We start from the raw sequence: 23,021 nt of genomic DNA on the forward strand, positions 1-23,021 counted from the left end.
TGACCGAATTGCCACATTATTAGAAAATAATAGTTTTCTTGGATTCTTCATTTTCAGGTAAAAGGAGTCCAGCACCGAACAGTGGGTATATATCGAAACATCTTTGAATTCCAATACCATTTGATTTCAATACCATTTGAAGTTTTCTATAGTTCCCTTAATAATAGGTGTGTTTTAAAAATTGGTATGGGATAATCATTTCAAAATTTATACGTTACGAGATTGGACTCGTAAAACTAATGTGTCTGATTTGAATCATGTCCATCAATAGATGGCGCTGATAACGGGTTTATATTTACATTTGTTTTAGACTTATATCAATTGGAATATAAAATGATTCTGATTCTAGTTCTATACAAGCATATTCTTTTAAACAATAATAACATTTTATATGTATCAGAGTAAAACCTCTTCAATTTAAACAAAATTTGTGATACTCTTCCTTTATTATTCACAGGTACATTACAACTAAATATACATACATAAATACATATAATATATAAATATATAAAAACAAAGCTACATACTATATATTACAGCTATTCTACATTGGAAATAATTACAAATTATTTAATAATATCAATAGATTGCATAAATATTGCACACAAATTTGTTTTTAATACTTTGGATTACCATTTTAAATAAAATCTACAATCTAATAAATAAAATACATACAAATACACTCACAATGGCTATTATAACAAAATACATAAATTACACAGACAGACATGCACATTTCGAATTACATACAACTAAAATTGCAATGAATTATCTTTCGTTTTATAATCCAACGGTCGCTTAAAGGATTGCTCCAAATTGTGTAAACGCTGTTCTAAATCATTCATCGAATTACGCAGGATATGGCCACGAGCCCTTAACGATATCCCAGGGGAATTTTGCATTAGATCATCTTTAACACCGGAAAATGAATGCCGGACACAGGATCTCTTTTCGAATTGTGAATTTTGATAGAGTTCCTGATGGAGCTGTTGATGTTGCGACTGCTGTTGTTGTTGATGTTGCTGGAGATGATGTTCGCAAAGCGATCGACAGTTGCTGACAACTAGAGCATCATCATTCTGTAAAGAATCTTCATAATTATCACTGGAAGGAGAAAGAGAGAGAAAAAATGCAATGGAAAAATACATGATGATTGGTGATTGATGAATCGTAAATTGTTAGAATTATTTTCGTTATTTACAGGATTACAAAGACGAACAAATGATAAAAATGAGTGATATAAAACTACATTACGCATACACTTTATGAAATATCAAATATTTTTTTTCAGGTAAAATATAGTTACACATTTTACATTAAATTATATAACTTTATTTTTTATTCCTAAAATATGTTACATTAAATTGTCCTCAAACTTACCTCGAATCTGTATTATTTAAATCCAGCTTCGAACCACTTGTCTTTATGTGTTTCTGTTCCAAATGTTCCTTGGCATGACGCGGACACAGGGATTTATGTGAAGGCTTCTTCGACTGCTGCGAATCAAATGAATCCGGTGATGTTTCATATAATTCTCGACTGCTAACAAAATCAACACCCGAATCTTGGCCACTGGAATGCAGCGAAAACATAGAGGTCTCGAAGGAATGGGGTGAGCTGGAAGGAAAATGATTTTTTAAAATTTTTATAATATTGAAATGATTTAAATATGAAAAAAATAATATTTACATATTCATATTATTGACCGGTTGGCAGGCATTATATTTTAGCACAAACGGCGATGAAGGTGATGGCGATGAGGCCTCCTCTTCGGCATTTCTTAAGGCTATGGATTTAACTACAGATTTCGGCAGAGGAACATCGATATATTCTCGTGGTGGACGTGGTCTATGAATAAAAAAGACACACTTTTTTAAAAACTTGTAAAATTATTGTGCGAGCATAATAATACGGATCGCACAAAATATTTAAATTTTTATTGGGTGTCAAATCGTCCCAAAATTTCAGAAACGGGTTTCAGTCGAATTATCTCGAAATTTATATGTTGTATTTTTAATGGATGGAAAATCTTTGTACTTTATATTTTCAATGTTAAGGTGTCCATGTTAAGGTAGAGCCCCTGTATAGAATTCGCATGGTCCAACCGAAGTACCTATAATTAGGTTTTCCGAATTTTGTAGATGGTGAAAGTGAAATATACAGAAAATGTTTAATATAGGTCATATTTTGACATAATATCTGTATTCGTTTTCACATAGAATAATTATTGATCTGGTTGCATGATTTGACACCGAATTCATGTGAGGGTACAAAACGATATAGGTCATTGCTTTGATACCAATTTTAAATATCTTGATGGTTCCAGCAGCATTTCCCAAGTGATATGGTTATAAGGAGGAATTTCGGATGTTCAGAAGACAAAATTTCAACTTCGTATACAATTTTTCACATAATCAACATTTAAAGGTTCTGCCCATCTTCCCTTCTAACCCTATGGGACGTATTTTGCAATTTGAGGTTCTTAGTTAAACATTTGATATTGTCCCATATAAAGGCCCGGCCTCTTTTTAGATATTTTAAGGTCCTTTATATATGAAGGAAGTCTTCCATACAAAAAAGAGGTCCTCTATACATAGAAGGGGCCTTTTATACATAGAAGAGGCCTTATATACATAGAGGAGGTCTTCCAAACATAGAAGAAGCTTTCTATACGTAACAAAGGTCTTCCATACATATAAGAGGACTTCTCTGCATAGAAGAGGCCTTATATACATAGAGGAGGTCTTCTACAATTAGAAGAAGTCTTTTATATATTGAAGAAGTCTTCTATACACAGAAGAGGTCTTCCATACATAGAAGAGGTATTCAAAACATAGAAGAGGTTTTCTATACATAGAAGATCTATTCTATACACAGAAGAAGGCTTCTATATATAGAAGAGGTTTTCTATATATAGAAGAGCTATTCTTCCCCTATATATGGGTGATTCTTCTTCTGTGCATAGAAGATTCTGCCCCTATGGGTAGAGCATCCATTCTCGGTAGATAGATATCCTCTGTAGATAGAGGATCCTTCCTATATATAAGGAAGATCCAACCCCTACATATAGAGGATCCTTCCACTACATATATAGGATCCATCCTATGTTGATAGTCTTATATACATAGAGGAGGTCTTCTACAATTAGAAGAAGTCTTTTATATATTGAAGAAGTCTTCTATACACAGAAGAGGTCTTCCATACATAGAAGAGGTATTCAAAACATAGAAGAGGTTTTCTATACATAGAAGATCTATTCTATACACAGAAGAAGACTTCTATATATAGAAGAGCTATTCTTCCCCTATATATGGGTGATTCTTCTTCTGTGCATAGAAGATTCTGCCCCCAGAAGAGGTCTTCCATACATAGAAGAGGTATTCAAAACATAGAAGAGGTTTTCTATACATAGGAGATCTATTCTATACACAGAAGAAGACTTCTATATATAGAAGAGCTATTCTTCCCCTATATATGGGTGATTCTTCATCTGTGCATAGAAGATTCTGCCCTTATGGGTAGAGCATCCATTCTCGGTAGATAGATATCCTCTGTAGATAGAGGATCCTTCCTATATATAAGGAAGATCCAACCCCTACATATCCATCCACTACATATATAGGATCCATCCTATGTTGATAGTCTTATATTCATAGAGGAGGTCTTCTACAATTAGAAGAAGTCTTTTATATATTGAAGAAGTCTTCTATACACAGAAGAGGTCTTCCATACATAGAAGAGGTATTCAAAACATAGAAGAGGTTTTCTATACATAGAAGATCTATTCTATACACAGAAGAAGACTTCTATATATAGAAGAGGTTTTCTATATATAGAAGAGCTATTCTTCCCCTATATATGGGTGATTCTTCTTCTGTGCATAGAAGATTCTGCCCCTATGGGTAGAGCATCCATTCTCGGTAGATAGATATCCTCTGTAGATAGAGGATCCTAGAGGAAGATCCAACCCCTAAATATAGAGGATCCATCCACTACATATATAGGATCCATCCTATGTTGATAGACGATCCATCCTCTATTGATAGGCGATCAATCCTCTATATATAGAGAATCCATTCCCTACAGATAATAAATTTTCGTTAGACAGAGGATATCCTATCTATCTCGACTCTATAGATAGGGTATCCATACATGGGTGGGGATGGGATCCATGGGTGATTCTTCTTCTGTACATAGAAGATCCTGCCCCTGTGGATAGAGGATATATCCTCTGCAAATAGAGGATACTTCCTTCAAATGAATAGGATCCATCTTCTATAGGTAGAGGATCCATCCTCTTGATAGCGGATTCATCCTCTATATACATTAGAGGTCTTCAAAAAATGCATACAAAAATGTGAATCCTCTCAGAGTATCAGATCTAAATAGACATCATCATCCATAGATAGAGAATACATCCTCTAATGATAGAGGAATAATCCTCTAATGATAAAGGATCCACCCTCCTTTGATAGACGATCCATCCTCTATTGATAGATGATGTGGAGAATACATCCATAGATAATATATTTTCTATAGGCTCTACTTAGAGTATCCCATCTATACACGGAAAATCCATATAGGATCCATCTACTATAGATAGAGGATCCATCCTCTATAGATTCCATCCTCTGCGTATAGAGAATCCATCCCCAATAGACAGTTGATTCATTCCCTATAAACAGAGAATTCCTCTTCAATAGGCGGAGGATTCCTTCTTCATAGATTTAATATACTTCCTATGTAGATATAGGGTCCATCTATTCCTATAATTTCAAAATTGTTCAAATGTATTTTTTGTACTTTTATGTGTATGTAGTTGGCATTGACCTGACCTAACACCCTCTTCTATTATCTTCCACATCAATCAACAATTAAAAGAAAAAAACACGTCTACTCACTCATTATTCAAATGCTGATGATGATGTTGCACCTGTGGCAAATAGTGATGCGTCTGCTGCGGTGGTGTCTGCAACGATGGCAGCGATTGATGCTGATGTTGATGTATGTGCGAGTGTGAATGCGAATGATGAAAATGTTGATGCTGCTGTGGACTATTTGTTGGTGTTTGCGATAGACTTTGTTGGAGATTTTGAGCTTTTTGCTGTAACTGTTGTTGTTGTTGTGTCCATTCAGGTTGTGCCGACGCCGGTGTTAGTTTTTGTGTTGCCAAGGCAGTCGATTGGGTTTTCGCCGAGGAACATAGGGATTCTGGAAGCATTATAATATATATTAAATAATGTTAATAAGAGGATTTAGCAGTTCAAGTTATATATATGTATACAAAAGGAACTATATGGAGTTCTACATAAGGGAGAAACTTAATGTCTTGGCCTAAAAACACGTTCTTTATTGTTTTCATTGCACCTTGTAGTCATCGATTCTCTGCTTTGGCCAGCACCGATTTCCACCATTGTAACATTTGATCCAAATTTAAATTGACACAATATGAAATAACAAATTCGAATGCCCTTGACTTGGTTTTATTATTTTTCTCAAACCTCTACCCCACAACCCTTCCCAAGAAATCAATTTCTTACTTCACCTAATTTCGAAGATTTTTATTTTATCTTCTTGGAATCTGTGCTACTTACGTTGACTTTGACGTTGCAACTGCTGTTGATGCAATTGTTGTTCTTGAGCTGCCACAGCTTGCTGAAGTGTCCGATGACGGCGTCTACGACATGTATCCAGGCCAGCACGTGCTATGGTATATGTTAAACCAGTTTCAGATGATGGAAATTCTTGTTGAGACCATAAACCACTGCAAGAAAACAGAACACAAGAAAAGGGAAGGGGGTAATGAAAATAGAAAAGAAAAAAAATGAGAACAAATCTGAAGTTTGCAAGAAATCAATAATAGTTCTTAATCTGTTGGTTGCAAGTTGGATGCTGTCCGGACAACTTGCAACTAAAAGAGAACATAAAATGTTCTAACTAACATTCTTGAGAGATGTTAGAACAAGAAATCAAGTTTACAAGATTTAATTAGACAGACACAAACACACACTCAGGCATACATACATAAATTGTTTGAATTATTGAAATAGTTTCAGAGACTTGTAAAGTTAGTCCATAAAATAAACACACATACGCCGAGATAAGAGTTATTGTTCTGGGAGCCTAGTTCTGCACAACATTTATACGGATTGAGGTTAAATGTTTCGCAGAATATGGTATGATGATGGTATACATAAAGGAAGTACCGTTAGTTTTTGATTTAGTGCAACAGGATGATGGCACCTTTGAGGTGATCAATAATGGAGGCGATTGGCTGTTGTTGTGATCAGTGATCAACCTGTCAACAACTAATCAACCAATGGCCATGATTTCAAAAGCACCATGGCCACAATGATGCAACCACACTTTTGCAAACTTAAGTGAAAACCCCCATTCTGAACTTTGTATGTATGTGTGTGTATTTAAAATTCACAAAATTTTATTAATTAACTTATATTTGTTTTAAAAAACTATGGCAAACTTATTATTAATTATTTTAAATCAAATGTATTTTTGCAAACAAATAAGATCCAAGGTTTTTCTTCTATTTTTAATTCAAATTCAGTCTCTTATATAGTTATTTGTATGTATATGTGTGTGTGTCTGTTTGTCTTGACCATCTTTTATTTACCGTTTTTGCCGCATACACATAAAACACAATGCCGTCAGCACCGATCCCACGCCACAAAATGCCACCAACACAATCGCAACTATTTCCAAACTGCTCCAAAAATTTGCACTATGCGTTGATTTATGGGGAATTTTACCCAGCTCAGCCAACTCAATAATACGCGGCATTGTCTTGCTTACATCCCAATAGCCATTTTGGGCATTCTGTTGCAGCTGCTGTTGTTGATGCAATTGCAACGTGTCCAACTGGATTGTGGACAATGACCTAGGTGGGAAGAAAGACAAATTCGTATTTTTTGTGGGTTTATTTTGCTAAAAACAAATATGGAAAAACTTACTCTTGCAGTTGCTCCATTTCGACAATGGAATTGGTTCGATAATCCACGGCGTAAATGTAGGCGTCAGTTCTGCAAATAAAAAAGAAAATTACAAGAGTCAGTTTCTGCAATAATTTTAGAATTTGTGGAACAATATTAAAATTAATAAGATTAACACATTAGATGGGGAAAAAGAAATTCATAAGGCCGGTCGTCGAAAATGTCGAAAAAATCTGAGAAATGATCGAAGTTGAGCTAAAATCGACCATAAAACTGTTTTAAACCATTTACACAAAGCTGGATTCAAAAAGATACTCGATGTTTGGGTGCCACACCAATTAACACAAAAAAAAAAAAAAAAATGATGGATCGAATTTCCATCAGCGAAGCCTTGGCCAAACGGAATGAGATACATCCATTTCAGAAAAGGAAGGTGACTGGAGATAAGAAATGGATCACATGCGACAACCCTGTGCGAAAACGATGGTCGAAGGGCGGCGAAGCACCACAAACGGGGACTAATGGCCAGGAAGGTTCTGCTAGGCATTTGGTGGGACTGAAAGGGGAATATGGCCAAACGCTAAATTCTAATCTATACTGTCAACAACTGGACCGTTTGAAAATAGCAATCGACCAACAGAAGAGGTGTCGTGTTCCACCAGGACAACGCTAGGCCACACACATCTACATTCCAGTGACTTGCCAGAAACTTCGGGAGCTTGGTTGCGAATTTTTAATGCATTCGCAATACAGTCCGGACTTGCCACCAATTGATTATAATCTTCTTCTTGCATTGGATTTATACCCAGGGAGGATTGTGAAAATCGACTACTTTTGCAAATAGACAGCAGGACTTCTATTAGACAGGCATTATGAAGTTACCTTTAAAATGCCAACAGAACGGTGCATATTTGGCCCAAATCGGACATTCCGAACCATGTTAAATAAATTCCTATACTTCATATAAAAATAATGCAATGCTTTTTCCCCAACCGAATGTATAAAATATAGCTTCATATCTTGATTCGTAGCTTTTGTTAGTGTTTTTATACCCTCCACCATAAGGTGGAGTCATTCCGTTTGTAACACCTTAACATATTCACAGGAGATCCCATGAAGTATATATTCTTTATCAGAATAAAATTCTATGTCGATTTATGCATGCCCGTCTGTCTTTTGTAATGACGATAGAGCTCTCTTAGAAATTTTGCCCATACATTGCTATTACTCTTAGGATGTTGGATATTGAAAATGGGATATATCGGTTCACTTTCAAACTAAATAATCGAAAAGGCTCTAATGGAGCATGGGTTCGTTTTTAATCGAATTACATTTCCCTACAAAAATTAACTATATTGATCCATTTTTAGGACAATCCCCATATGGTACCTCCAAAATTTCGGTATTATGGGGAGTGTGGGTAAGTTTTTGCACCGAATTGGGTATTTGGTATTGGGTATTTTAGATGTTCATTGGGACACACATTGGTCTAATTTTTGCGATCGCCTCAATATAACGGTACATCCCAAATGTCTGTATTTTAAAGAGTATGGACACGATTTTCCATCGGTATTTTGGCTCCTCATTAGGTAACACAAAAATTTTTAATATTGGCCTAGTTTTTACAATAGCCCCATATTTGAATTTTAGGTTTTTACCCGAATTGGGTACAATTTCGTAGTCATTTGGTGTCAAAATTTTCTATCAAAAATATACCATGGCACATTCCGCGACACATATAATTTCTGGTATTTTAAATGCTCAGCCCATGGTGGAGGGAATAAAAAGTTTGTAATGTCCGAACTTAACGACTTTTTACTTGTTATACCCTAAACAACTATGTTGTCAGGGAATTATAGCTTTGTGCAGCCAGCAGCAAGAGTACGCAACGCCGGGAAAGATTGGTCCTAGACCCGTCCAACTATACTGCTGCGCTCGTTTTTTGTTTTTTATAACCTACACAACTATGTTGCCAGGGTATTATAGCTTTGTGCAGCCCCACGAGTTTGTAACGCCGCGAAAGATTGGTCCTAGACCTACCTTTAAGTATACCGATCGTCATATCTTGACTAGATGAGTCGATCTAGACATGTGTGTCCGTCCGTCCGTCTGTCCATTATAATTTGTAAACACGATACAGGCCACAGTTATGGACCAATCTTCACGAAATTTTGCATGTAGGATGGGTTCTGGCCAATGAAGACCCCTATTGTTTTTGAAAAAGATCAGTTAATATTTAGGGGATGAAATGGACATAAAACTTTATTTTTGTCGGTTTTTCTGGTCGCTCCAGAGGCCGTGAATTTTTGCATGGAGAAGCGGATCGGGCCAGAGAATAAGTATGCCTGTTTTGATAAAGATCGGTCAATATTTAGCGGGTCAAATGGACCCTAACTTTTGTGTGAAAAATGACAACATTTGTATTCTATAGCGTATATATTTACCACTGAAGGACGTAGGCCCGAGAAGTTGATAGTATATCCAAGAGGAGTGGTTGATCTTTTAATTGATACCTTACACTTAAATATTTACAAGTGCTTACGAATTCAGATATCATTTTGTAACTCATTACCACACTGGAGGGCGGAAATATAGCTCGGATCGCTTTGAAATGTTCCATGAGTTTCCAGTTATGGTCAAGGACAACGCCTAAAATGTTAGGTGATGATCAGATAATAATTTTTCGGATGAAGTGGACCGGAAACTTAATTATTTGTACTTTTCGAGTCGAAAGCCGAACATCACAACACAACCCACGGTGAAGGGAATCTGGACAAGTATATAGAGGGGCTGTACTGATTATTAGTAACATTTGCTGACCACTAGCCAGTCAAAAGTGTGCAAATATCGCGAAATATTGCCCAATCTCAGAATATAGAACCACAGACATTTAGATTTTCATGGAAGTTGTTTAGGGTATCGTATGGTCGGCCCCGTCTGACTATACTGCTCCGTTCACTGTTTTTTTTTTTTGTTTTTTGGAGAACATTCCATCCTTTGACTCGAGTCATTGGTCCCTTTGGTTCTTATTGTATTGAACCGGACTGCAATTATCACAAGATATGATTTTTTAATCATCACAATATTCTACAAAAAATATCCGCCCATTTCAAAGTATTGTAAATGTTCTAGCCTCAATTTCTAAGCGATAGGACAAAAAAGAGGTACCTCGGAATTTCACATTGACCCCATAAAATATTTCTGCGACCATGACCATAATTTCCTCCGAAGTTGAGGTATTTAATCGTGCCTTTAAAGAATCATTCAGGCGTTTCAAATAATGAATATCCACTTCGCAAAAAATAAAAAAATCAATATAGGTGCATGTTTTGACATTACCACCATATACGAGTAGGCGTTCCGCCTAACATTTATTATTCGAATTTTCCAACCGAATGATTAAAAACATATTTGAAGAAAATTGTCAATATAGCTCAATGTTTTGACATTAAACTCATATAAAGCAACCACCCTTTTCTAAATAAGTTAAAGGTTCTAGCCTCATTTTCTACTTAAGGAGGTACTTCGAAATTTCAGAGAGTAAAATACAAAATAATCCCGCATAATAAGGGATATTGGCGCGGTCTTGGGTACATTTTCTTTCGAACTTGCAATATATCGAAGATCCTAGTTTAATTTTCAAACATAAGTTCCTATAATAATATACCGTGTATCGCAGCAAAATATCGAAAACGGAAGGGTTCGAAATTTAACGATAAGCATTTATTTTTGAATAATTCTTAATACAAAAAATAGCCTCGATGGGTAGGGTTTGGGGTGTTTGGAGGATCACAGGTAGGTACATTTTCGCCGGAGACTCCATAGACATATACATTATTGATTAGAATAAAATTATATATCTGTTGAAATCATGATTAATATTGCAATATTTAATATGGAGCTAGCAATGAAATTGAGCAGTACCGTATAACGGTACATATCAGGTTTTTGGACATAAATCTATGCAGAAAGTTATCAATAAAGGCCAATGTTTGGACATAGCCCCCCTTTAAAAATTCCTGCTCCTTTTTCGATATTTTAAAGGTTTCAGGCGAATTTTCCCACCAAAGTATATGTAATTTGGTATTTTCTTTATCTGGCTGAAGAATAAACATTGTTGATTTGATGCTGATCGACTTTTGTATGAAAAAATGACAACAAATTGCATTCTATGGCGTATATATTTACACTTGAATGATATACACCAGATCAGTTGACAGTAGAACCACAAGGAATGGTTTATTTTGAAATGGATATCAATTATTGTGATATATGTACATGAATGTGGCAGTTATACGCAAATATTTACAGGGTCTACCTTTTCTGATATTGCGGCGGAGGGAATCCGGCCAACTAACTAGAAGGGCTGTTTTGATACCGGGTGGTTTCAGATTTACTTTTCTCAGTAAAATGACAAAATTTGCATCTAATAGCGTAAATATTTACCTCGGGAAAAAAGATTGTAAACATTTGCCAGTGTAAAAAAGAGGAACTGTTTACCTCCAATCGGTCAAGAGGGTGCAAATATCGCGAAATATTTACAAGGCTCGGGATATAAAACCGCAGAATGTTAGTGGAAGTTGGGTAGGGTATTATGTGGTCAGTCCCGTTACTACACATCTCCATTCTCACTGGTTTTTCTAGTACACAAATATGAAGAGCACAATTTTTTGGTTGTAGTCCATTTCCCATGTTTTTTTGTATTTTCCTAATGACATTTGTTATTACTGCCTCGTCCGGAGGACTCACGATTCGGAATTTAAAATAAATCCCCAAAATTCATACAAAGAAGCTGTAACAATTCCGTCACATTTGCTGACTGTCTTATCCATGTTCTCAACCACAATTCCATAATGAAATATCTCCATAATTCTCATTGGAAGCAGTAAAATGTAGAGTGTTATCCATAGATAGCAAACAGGCCTCCCATGACATGAGATATCCTCGCCCTTCGTCTAATCCTGGCTCACCATATCTGTGTCTATGAGCCATTCAGACATGTTCACCCTGAATATGATGGCACCACAAAATTAATTGTCAAGGAGTCCATTAAATTTTGCGTAGAATTCATGGGGGATTCTTTGAACACTGAAATTATTTCAAAGTATAGATTCTAAAATCCGGGAAGTTTTTGAAGCTGTCTATTTAACACTCATATAAATTTAAAAATCGCATCGCCGTCTATATTGGGAAATACTTCCATATAATTATTTTCAAAATCTGCGGATGGTATATTCGGAAATGCCGATCATGTGGCGCCCTATACAAGCATCACTGAAATTAATTTAATGAAAATTGCGCCATTCATTGGACATCTATGATTTATGCCAATGCGACATCTTTGGTCCATATCGTATCAGTCCATGTCATTCATCGGCTATAACACGATTATGAGATCGTGTCTAATATTTTAAAGTAATAAGAACTCTGGTTGCCACATAATACCCTCACAACACTGTTGTGTAGATCATAATAATCTCTATTGAAAATAAAATATAAAACGATGTACTTACGCTGGTTCCGCACTTCCGATATGTGGTTCCAATAGACGTGCACGCACCTCCATGCCAATAGCATCACTGAGGGTCAACATCAATGCGTCAATTTTCTTTTCCACATCGACCGGCTTACCCGCAACCACAATACGAACTTGCTTCTTCTCATCGATGACATAAACGAACACATTAATAATATTGCTACGACCATCATCGGCTCCAGCACGATCCATGGCCTTAACATCAAAACCATATACCCTGTCCGAAGCCGACTCAATTGTACTAATGAGTCTGATTTTTCCACTAGTTTCATCGATGGCAAACAACCTTGAATGATCGTTTAGTAGACGATAACGGATTTCTGCATTTAGACCATAATCAGGATCCGTGGCCTCCACCCTTGTAATGGGATAACCAAATGAGGCTGTGCGTGGTACCACTGCAATGATTGGCTGTCCGGCAGTTTTAAACTTTGGTGAATTATCATTTTCATCGAGGATCTTAATGAGTATACGACACTCGTTGTGTTCCAAACCCTCAAGACGTTCATCCACCACCGGATAGGCTAGACGGGTATAGGTACGTCCTTCACGATTTGGCTTTTCACCTTTCAGGCGTATTTGATAGCGGTCAATTTGTTCACGATCGAACGATTTAAGGGCATAGAGGGTAGATAATTTAGGATCAAATTCAAATGGTGGATAAGCATCCTGCTGAGCGTCTTGACCCTCTTCTACCCATAGAGTCCATTTGTAAGTTTCAGGATTGAAACCTTTGGTGAAATTTAATTTCATTAATTCGGTGGGAGATTCATTGTTCTCCTGAATTTGTATTTCATAGTACTGATGTTGGAAGATGGATAAATTCCCCGTCAGGAAGGGATCTTCGGGTTTCGGCGTTGTGGTGGTCTCCACAATGACCTGACCCTGTAGATTGATTAAAACAATGGCTGTGGAGGTGAGGGAGGGGCTACCCAAGTCTGAGGCAATTACGGTAACGTTTAGGTGACCATAGTTGTTGTATCCCTTAAAATCGGAAATTGTGGTAATGATACCTTCCCGTGAGTCTATGTTGAAGATGGGCAGAGAGTCGTGATGCAGAATGGAATATAAAACCAAACCATTTCCATTGCCGAGGTAGTCTTTGTCTAGAGCATTCACTTGTTTCACAAAAGCCCCCGGTTTGGTATTACGATCGAGGAAGGCCTTATACAGGGGTACCTTCATGGTCCTGTCGGCGAAATCGTGTATATATAAATCGCCCTTGACGAGGTCGTCATAGCCAATAAATTCCGGTTTATTGTCATTTACATCGAGGACATTGACCTCAACCTCCACGGAAGAGGAGAGGCGATATAAAGGTTCCGCATTATCATATGCAATGACATGGAAGGTATATTTATCTCTTAGCTCACGATCCAGAGATCCGGATATTTTGATGACACCCGATAGGGGTTTAATTCTAAACGGCAACTCCGAATCACTTAGGGCATAGGAAACATTGGAATTTTCGCCAAAATCCAAATCCACTGCCAGAACTTGACCCAACACCGAATCTTTGTATTCTCCCTCGGCAGTATCGAAACTATACCAAGTCTTTTTGAAAACCGGGGCGTGATTGTTCACATCAATAATGGTAAAGCGTAGACATGTTGAATCCTTTAGGTTATCGATGTCACTGGCGGTAATATTTAGCAGAATCTCCACATTGGCCACCAGGGGATAATTAATCATAACCTCCCCCGTCAGCTTATCGATGGCAAAAAATCGATGTTGATTGAATTTACTGGGTAGCGGGGTGGCTCCACCTCCTCCATACAGCTTATCAATACTTTCCGCCACAATTTCATAATGGACCTGGGCATTTCGGCCATAATCCTCATCCGAAGCAGTAACCTGTAGAATTTTCTTCAGCAGCGGGGTATCCTCATAGATTGCAAACAATGGACATTTACTTAAGCCTCCCATGGCTCGAGCGATCCTTGGCCTTCCTCTACTCCGGGCTCTTGATCTCGGCCTCAGCGGAGATTGGGTATCATTAAAACTACCCTCCGCTCCATTCAGTCTCGGAGAACCCGGCAAAAAATACGGCGGCACCACAATATTACTGGTCAGCGATGCCATCATATTCGGCATTGAAGCCATCGAAGACTCCACAAAATAAATTTCCATATCTGTGGTATATTCCCTGATCTCCACCCTCGAATCTTTGAATACCGATATCCTCTCAAAAATCGGTGCATTATCATTCACATCAGCAATCAAAATATTTAAATTCGCATACGAAGTCAAACCGCCCGTATCAATTGCCAATAATTTCAAATTATAAATCTGATCCTTTTCACGATCCAAGGGCCGACTCCCTGAATAGCTCACCTTAAAGAACGGTTGATTATTCATTCTCAGATTAAAAGGTTTCAAATCTGCTTGCATTTCCAAAAATTTCAAATCATCATTCCATTGATCCGATAAATTGTAAATATTGAACAGCTCAGGACGTCTGGGTAAATTTGTCAGAACCGATGCATTTTCCTGCTGCACCCATGTCACATCAAACAAATCACTATAGTCACCCTGCACGACCACTTTAAATTCAGCATTTTTACCCAAATCTTTATCCTTGATTATTATCGGTCGATTTAATGCCACCTCAAAGCCTTTCGCACTATTCTCCTTTATCAAACCCATATAGGTCAAATCATTAAATTCCGGTGCATTATCATTGACATCATCCACTCTGACCTCAACTTGGTAAATCCCCGCACCGCTCACCAATCCCGTTGTATATTCCACAATCACCGTCAAATCATATGTATCTTTTTGTTCACGATCCAATCCCGTCACCGTCAACAGGGTACCATCCTCGGTTATGGAGATTTTATTGATAACCTCCTGCTGATTGGCAATAATGTAGCGTAGCTTGATGTTGCTATCCTGGGCCAAACGTCGTGGTAGACGTTTCCGTGTTTGCCGTCGTGGAGATTTACTGCGGAAGCGGGAATTCAGTGTGATATTTGTTTCGGGTGCTGAGGATACTACTGTTGTTGTCGCCGACGGTGCTCCTTGTAAACTCCGATAGGATTCGAGGTCATTATTCACAATATTTATGCCATTCTTGTAGAGCAATTGTCCAATAATGCCACCAACGATATTCTCCTCTATGTGGAATTTAATTATGTTCATATTGATTTCTCTGTAAATAGATGAAAATGAAGGGAATGTAATTGGGTATTAACATCACGAAACCAGTAAGGAATGTTCAAAAGTCGGACGGGGTCGACTACATGATTTCTATCACAACTTTGGGTATATACAAGAGATGCTCCTTAGATTCTTATTGTAAGGTACAGTAAGATATATTCCGCTGTAACCAAGTGCAACAATAAACGGTCAATAGAATAAACGTAGCATCGTCGGGGGACAACTGACATGGAATTGGACAAAATGAAGTATGTGATCTATATAGAAATATGAAACTATTTAACTAGCCTACACAACTATGGTATTAGCATTGTGTGGCCCCAAGATATTGGTTTTAGACCTAAGTTTTGGTATACCGATCGTCATATCTCGACTAGCAGAGTCGATCTAGAATGTGTTCCCGTCTGTCTATTATATTTTATAAACACGATACAGGCCACAGTTCGTTTCGGGCCAAATAGATTGTTTTTGTTTTTGGTAATGATCGGTTAATATTTAGGGGATGAAGTAGACAAGAAACGTAATTTTTGGCTGTCTATATTTATGGGGTCAAATGTACCAAAACTTCTATGGCGTATATATTTACTCTTGACGGACATAAAATGCAGAAATTCAGAACTACATCGCTTAAAAAAATGAACCGGGTTAACCGATTGTGCCACACCAAATATATGGTACCTATATTTAAATCTGAAACAATTGGAACAAATTTTAACATACATCATTCTAGACTAAATTCGCTTTGCAAACTTTTGTGTATATCGAAAAATACAGGCTCTTTGTTACACCATTTACATAAAATCGGAGGGAAACATATATGGGAGCTATATTTACATCTGAACCGATTTTCCCAAAACTTAACACACGTCATCATTGACCCAATACGGCATGGTGCTCTAAATTTCGTCTTAGTCGGACAAACACTGGGAGTTTATCGCACCATTTAATAAAATCGGACGCAAATATATATGGGAGCTTTATCTAAATCTAAACAGATTTCAACGACAATTAACACACGCCATTCTAAATTTAAAATTTTGTCTTAATTGAACATATCTTACAAAAAAATCGGACGAATATATATCGGTCAAACATTGTGACTTGGGTGTACTTTTGTGGAACCGGACAAACCTATATATGGGAACTATATCTAAAACTGAACTGATTTTCTCAACTATGTATAGAGTTCTTCCTTGAGCTAAATAATTGGGCTGTGCCAAATTTCATTTCATTCGGATCATAAATGCGACATATATATGTTTACGATTTAACATGGACAGACAGTCGCCTCAAAAACTGATTCTATGCATATTCTTGACAGGAACCATGGGTCTATCTCGTTTCCTTTTGGTCGGGTCCAACTTTTTATAAGGTGTGCATTAAAAAAATGTCATAAATAATTCGGGGTCTTTATATGGGGACTATGTTATTGCAAAGTGTTCTAGGATGTTGTTCATGTGATGAAAAAAGATCGGTTCCAAACTACAGACACACGGTTTGGAAAACTGGGCTAGAAATTTAAACAAAATGAAAATTAAGCGGGATCTTTAGGTTGGGCCTGCAAATATATCATTTAGACCAAAGAACCTAGCAACATGTTAAAGATGTCGAAAGTTACCTAAATCTACATCGCTTATATTTTTGCCGGTCTCTTGGCCGTCGTTATACGTAAGCCATATATTTCGACGGGACCTAATATAAAGCGATAGGTGACCTCAATATTTATACTAACCATAGATTTAGTGCAATTACCGACTATATAGGTTCATCATTTTCGCAAGCCAAAAATATCATACAAAAATCAGGATAGTTGCTTGAAGGTATGAGTTTGTCGGTAACACCGACTGACTTTCAAATAATTGGTCCTGCTCTACCAATTATTTTTTGCACTAAACCCATGTTCGGCAATTTTGAATCAAATTAAAAATGTGAATTCTTTTGTATGTCTGAATTTTGGCATAACGTAATAATTTGTTAAAATTTAGTTGTCAGACTCCTCAAAATATGGCATTTGGTGCGTAGGGATGAAGTAATTTGGCCCAAGTTATTAACATAGGTTTTAGATGTACATATACGTTTAATCGGCTGATATAACGAAAAGTCCGGTGATCTGCCTTTTATTAACGAGTTTTGAATATTGAGATATATTTATGGAAAACATTTCAGGAGAATCCGAATCAGTTTAGTTTTTGTAACATACAATTTATTCAGTGTATTAAGTGGGACACACACGTCAAACATGTGCGTTTGATCGGTGTGAAGCTGCTAGCCCACACACGTCAAACGGATCCACAAAACTTCATTTCGTACTTATTTTTAAAGCGTGATGATGGACAGTGATAGTGATGACGTAAAAAATACAAAATATTTTTATTAAATATAAATTTAATAAGGACTTTCATATTATTCCGGGAAAATATTTTTATTTCCCACACTGTATGATTTCTGTAACAAACATCAAAAAATTCTTCCAAAACATTTTTTTGCATATGTTTGAAATTGTCCGCTGACCCTTGTGGTTAAAACACAATTTATTATAAAATATTAATAATTATTTATTTTAATAAAAACCAACTTCTTTAGTTAAAAATATTTTCAAGAATGAAAAATGTGTATTACATGAATTCAAAATATGTATAAACCAAAATCTAAGGCTACTTAGTGTCAATTAAAAAGCAAAGTTAAATGTTCAAAGTAAATGTGGGAAAACCCCTACAACCCTCACTCCACGAAATTTCACAACAAATGAGAAAATATCCACACACCAGGCCACAGACGTCAAACATGTGCGTGTCGCACACCGAAAAACTAAAAAATTTTAATTTTTTTCGATCAGTGTGCGTACCGCCAAATCGGTGTGAACACCGTACCACACAAGTCAAGCATTGCTTCAATTCACACCGATCGAACATGACATGTTTTCCTTCTAATGACATCAAAAAAGATTTTATTTTCCAAAATTGAAAACATGACTTTTTCTCAAAAAACTGTCCAAATTAGCTATAGTGCAAGGTCATGAATATATTTTGTTGCCTAGTGTTACTTACTCAATAACAGGTCTCAATGGCACTTGATTATCCGGTTTGCTGATAACATGTATTGTAACATTCGTTATGAGGACACCTTCATCTGTTAAATCTGGTGCTGGTACTGTGGTCAAGGGTTCCTTGCTACGAGCCATAATCAATGGTTGCGTAGCATTTGCAAAGAGCTATCAAGAATCAATACATCAACATCGTTTCATACTAATTTAAAAACATTCCAACTCACATAATTAGCCACGGCCTCAAAATGATATACTTTTCGCTTAAATTCCTGCAATTCACGGATAACTGTAATAATTCCCGATCTCTCCTCAATGGCAAATGGAACACCTTCAGAATATGTGTGTAGTAGGTCATACATAATATCATCATCACCATCATATAGCAGGGTTGTGCGTACTTGCCCCACCGAAGTGCCGAGAGGGGCATTCGAACCAATCCAAAATTCATAGGGAGCACCAATAAAATCAATCGACTGGTCATCCAAGGTGGCAAAAACCTCAATTGTAATGACTGCCAAGGAGAAACGTCGTTCGGAGGGATTTAGAGGCTAAAAAGGCATTTATTTAAATAAAAAATATTTTATTGTAAATAATATTTTACTCACCTGATCACTGGCCTCCACAAACACGGCAATCCGTCCTCGTCTCAATGGCCCCGACACATAAATTGTACCATTTTTACTATCCAATCGAAATGGTATATAACCACTTTTCTTTGGCCTTTGCATATCGTACAATAACATACCGTTCGGTCCCTCATCGGGATCTCGAGCCAATACCTGTCCCACCACATAACCCACTGGCGCGGTTATGGGTACCTTAAATTCATATAAATTACCATTTTCAAATTTCGGTGTATTATCGTTTTGATCGAGCAGAGTTATTTCCACTTTCACCGAATTCGGTGCTGGTTTCTTCGAATTTATATCATCCATATATGAAGGCATACGTTCCAGAGCTTCAACTTCTAAATGTATCGATTTACGTTTTTCACGATCCAATAAACGATCGTCACGAACTGTTATCCAACCCGTACGAGAATCGATGCAGAATGCACCCTTCGCATCGGGTTTCTCTTTGAGCTTGTAGAGGAATTCAGCATTTTCACCTTGATCACGATCCACGGCATTGACTTGCAGGACACTAAAACCGGTGGGTAGATTTTCTACAATCGATATATTGTAGAAATCGGCTTCGAACTCTGGCATGTTGTCATTTAAATCCAAAATCTCGACTTCGATTCTGAAAAGGAAAAAGACAGACATTTTAAAGGATAATTTCCAGAACTATCGTGAATTTTTTAAAGAGGACTTTTTCAGGGACTATCTAAGGCGTGAATTTTTTAAAGAGGACTTTTTCAGGGACTTTCTAAGGCGTGGATTTTTTAAAGAGGACTTTTTCAGGGACTATCTAAGGCGTGGATTTTTTAAAGAGGACTTTTTCAGGGTCTATCTAAGGCATGGATTTTTTAAAGGGGACTTTTTCAAGGACTATCTAAGGCGTGGATTTTTTAAAGAGGACTTTTTAAGGGACTATCTAAGGCGTGGATTTTTTAAAGAGTACTTTTTCAGGGACTATCTAAGGCGTGGTTTTTTTAAAGAAGACTTTTTCAGGGACTATCTAAGGCGTGGATTTTTTAAAGAGGACTTTATCAGGGACTATCAAAGTCGTGGATTTTTAAAGAGGACTTTTTCAGGGACTATCTAAGGCGTGGGTTTTTTAAAGAGGACTTTTTCAGGGACTATCTAAGGCGTGGATTTTTAAAGAGGACTTTTTCAGGGACTATCTAAGGCGTGGATTTTTTAAAGAGGACTTTTTCAGGGACTATCTAAGGCGTGGATTTTTTAAAGAGGACTTTTTCAGGGACTATCTATGGCGTGGATTTTTTAAAGAGGACTTTTTCAGGGACTATCTAAGGCGTGGATTTTTTTAAAGAGGACTTTTTCAGGGACTATCTATGGCGTGGATTTTTTAAAGAGGACTTTTCCAGGGACTATCTAAGGCGTGGATTTTTTAAAGTGGACGTTGTCAGGGACTATCTATGGCGTGGATTTTTTAAAGTGGACTTTTTCAGGGACTATCTAAGGCGTGGATTTTTTAAAGTAGACTTTTTCAGGGACTATCTAAGGCGTGGATTTTTTAAAGTGGACTTTTTCAGGGGCTATCTAAGGCGTGGATTTTTTAACGTGGACTTTTTCAGGGACTATCTAAGGCGTGGATTTTTTTAACGTGGACTTTTTCAGGGACTATCTAAGGCGTGGATTTTTTAACGTGGACTTTTTTAGGGACTATCTAAGGCGTGGATTTTTTTAACGTGGACTTTTTCAGGGACTATCTAAGGCGTGGATTTTTTTAACGTGGACTTTTTCAGGGACTATCTAAGGCGTGGATTTTTTTAACGTGGACTTTTTCAGGGACTATCTAAGGCGTGGATTTTTTAACGTGGACTTTTTCAGGGACTATCTAAGGCGTGGATTTTTTTAACGTGGACTTTTTCAGGGACTATCTAAGGCGTGGATTTTTTAACGTGGACTTTTTCAGGCATGGATATTTAAAAGAATTTACATTAAAGGATTTTTTCAAGTTCTGTAGGGGCGTGGATTTTTAAAAATGTATCTTTTTGAAGCCTAGATTTTTAAACAGTACTTATTCAGGGACTTTTTGATGCCTGGATGCTAAAAAGAGTACTTTTTTAGATAATTTTAAAATATGGATTTTATAGATGGTACTTTTTAAGGACTTTCTAAGTCCTGGATTTCTAAGTTATTACTTTTTAAGGACTTCTTGATGCCTTCAATTGAATTACCTTGCTAAAGCCTTTCTCAGCGGATTATCCTTTTGACGAGCTTCAATTTGTAACACGAATGTGTTACCCGGTAGACTTTCTTCTTCCAAATCTATTTCCTTTTGCAGATATACAATACCATTATTGGGATTAACTCGAAACAGTTTTCGCTCATTTCCTGAAATTATGTCATAGACCAAGGACGCATTCAAGGAATCCTGGTCAAAAGCCATAATGGGTGGATTGAAGTACAAGGGTATTCTAATAGGTACTCCCTGAAACGAAAGGGGGAATGTTTATAAACATTGTAATATTTTAAATAGCCTCAACATACCGTCATTGGATAAAATTCATCAATTTTCGAACGATAAACACCCTCGGTAAATTTCGGCGGCAGATCATCAACATCCTTGACATTAATGGTTATAGTAGTATTAACCTGATTCGCTGGTGTACCACGATCCCAGGCGAACAAAGGCAATTTAAACAGCCGTATACCATTATCAAAATCCAATTCCTTTTTCAATATCAACAACGGACGATGCGGTGACTTGAGAGCAAAATATGGACTACCATCTGCTGATAGCTGTTCTGGCACAGTTGACATACTAAAATGCACCTCCGAATTCGGGGTATTTGGCTTATCTCTATCAAAGGCCTGTATGCCTTCGAACACAATTGTTCCTGGTGGTGTATTCTCTTTAATATCTACAATATAGGGGGTATTGAGGAATTCCGGTTTATTATCGTTGACATCTTCAATGTACACAGTCACCGATAGGTAGCTGCCTTCTTCGAGTTTCTCATTTTTCGCCGCACAAACAATGCGAAATTTTAATAGATTTCTTGGCACATCTCGATCGACAAGGTCTTCCAGTGACCTTGTCAGGGTCACAACAACTGATGTTAAATTATATTCATGTATGGCAAAATATTTATGATCTCCCGTATTATCGGGTGATTGTAGGGAGATTTTTGAACGTGGATATGCTTTTATGGTTAGAATTTCCTTTCCAATTTCAGCATCCTCACGTAGGCGTATGAAACGCACTCCTTCGCTTTCTGTGGACGCACCGTCGTGAAAAGCACATCCCTGATGAGCTGTAAGAATTTAAGAAGAATGTTTGTAACTATTATTGTAGAATTGAGCATCGGAAGGATGATGGAGAAAATATATTTTTTTATATAAATACACATATAAATACATAAATACACAGAGCCTGGAAAAGAAAAAGGAAGTCCTAATTCCGCCATAATTCTTCAACAAGCATCGTATATGACACACGAATGTTCAATATAACCTTATTTTGTATCCTAATGTAAATTTTACATGCTGCAAAATATGCTGTATTCTAAATTTCTGTAACTATCTCTAATCCTCGGTTACAATCATTTGTAAATATGTATGGATTTCATGCTGCATTTTCCAATGTCGATGTTGTTATGAAAAAATTATACACTCTTTGCTGCACCGTCTGTATTTTTGTTGTTGTTGATGGCCTGAACTTCCCACCTAATGGTCTGTTGGATGGATGGTTGCCTTGTCTT

The 23,021-nt window shown here is 36.9% G+C and overlaps 1 protein-coding gene across 1 annotated transcript; it reads right to left on the minus strand.

Moving 5' to 3' along the window:
• Nucleotides 1–752: 752 nt before the first annotated feature.
• Nucleotides 753–22,574, minus strand: LOC133336407 (cadherin-89D; the record flags this gene model as incomplete). Its single annotated transcript, XM_061544703.1, has 13 exons — nucleotides 753–1,104; nucleotides 1,381–1,617; nucleotides 1,690–1,848; nucleotides 4,902–5,211; nucleotides 5,595–5,764; nucleotides 6,632–6,895; nucleotides 6,969–7,037; nucleotides 12,461–15,634; nucleotides 18,690–18,853; nucleotides 18,913–19,236; nucleotides 19,294–19,930; nucleotides 21,495–21,748; nucleotides 21,808–22,574. Coding segments are annotated over 13 exons (6,881 nt in total), but the record flags the coding sequence as incomplete, so codon positions are not given.
• Between the last annotated feature and the right edge of the window lie 447 nt (nucleotides 22,575–23,021).

Source organism: Musca vetustissima, unplaced genomic scaffold, assembly GCF_032173495.1.
Source record: "Musca vetustissima isolate MV318-11 ecotype Yass unplaced genomic scaffold, APGP_CSIRO_Mvet_v1 utg49394, whole genome shotgun sequence".
Taxonomy (NCBI): Eukaryota; Metazoa; Arthropoda; class Insecta; order Diptera; family Muscidae; genus Musca; species Musca vetustissima.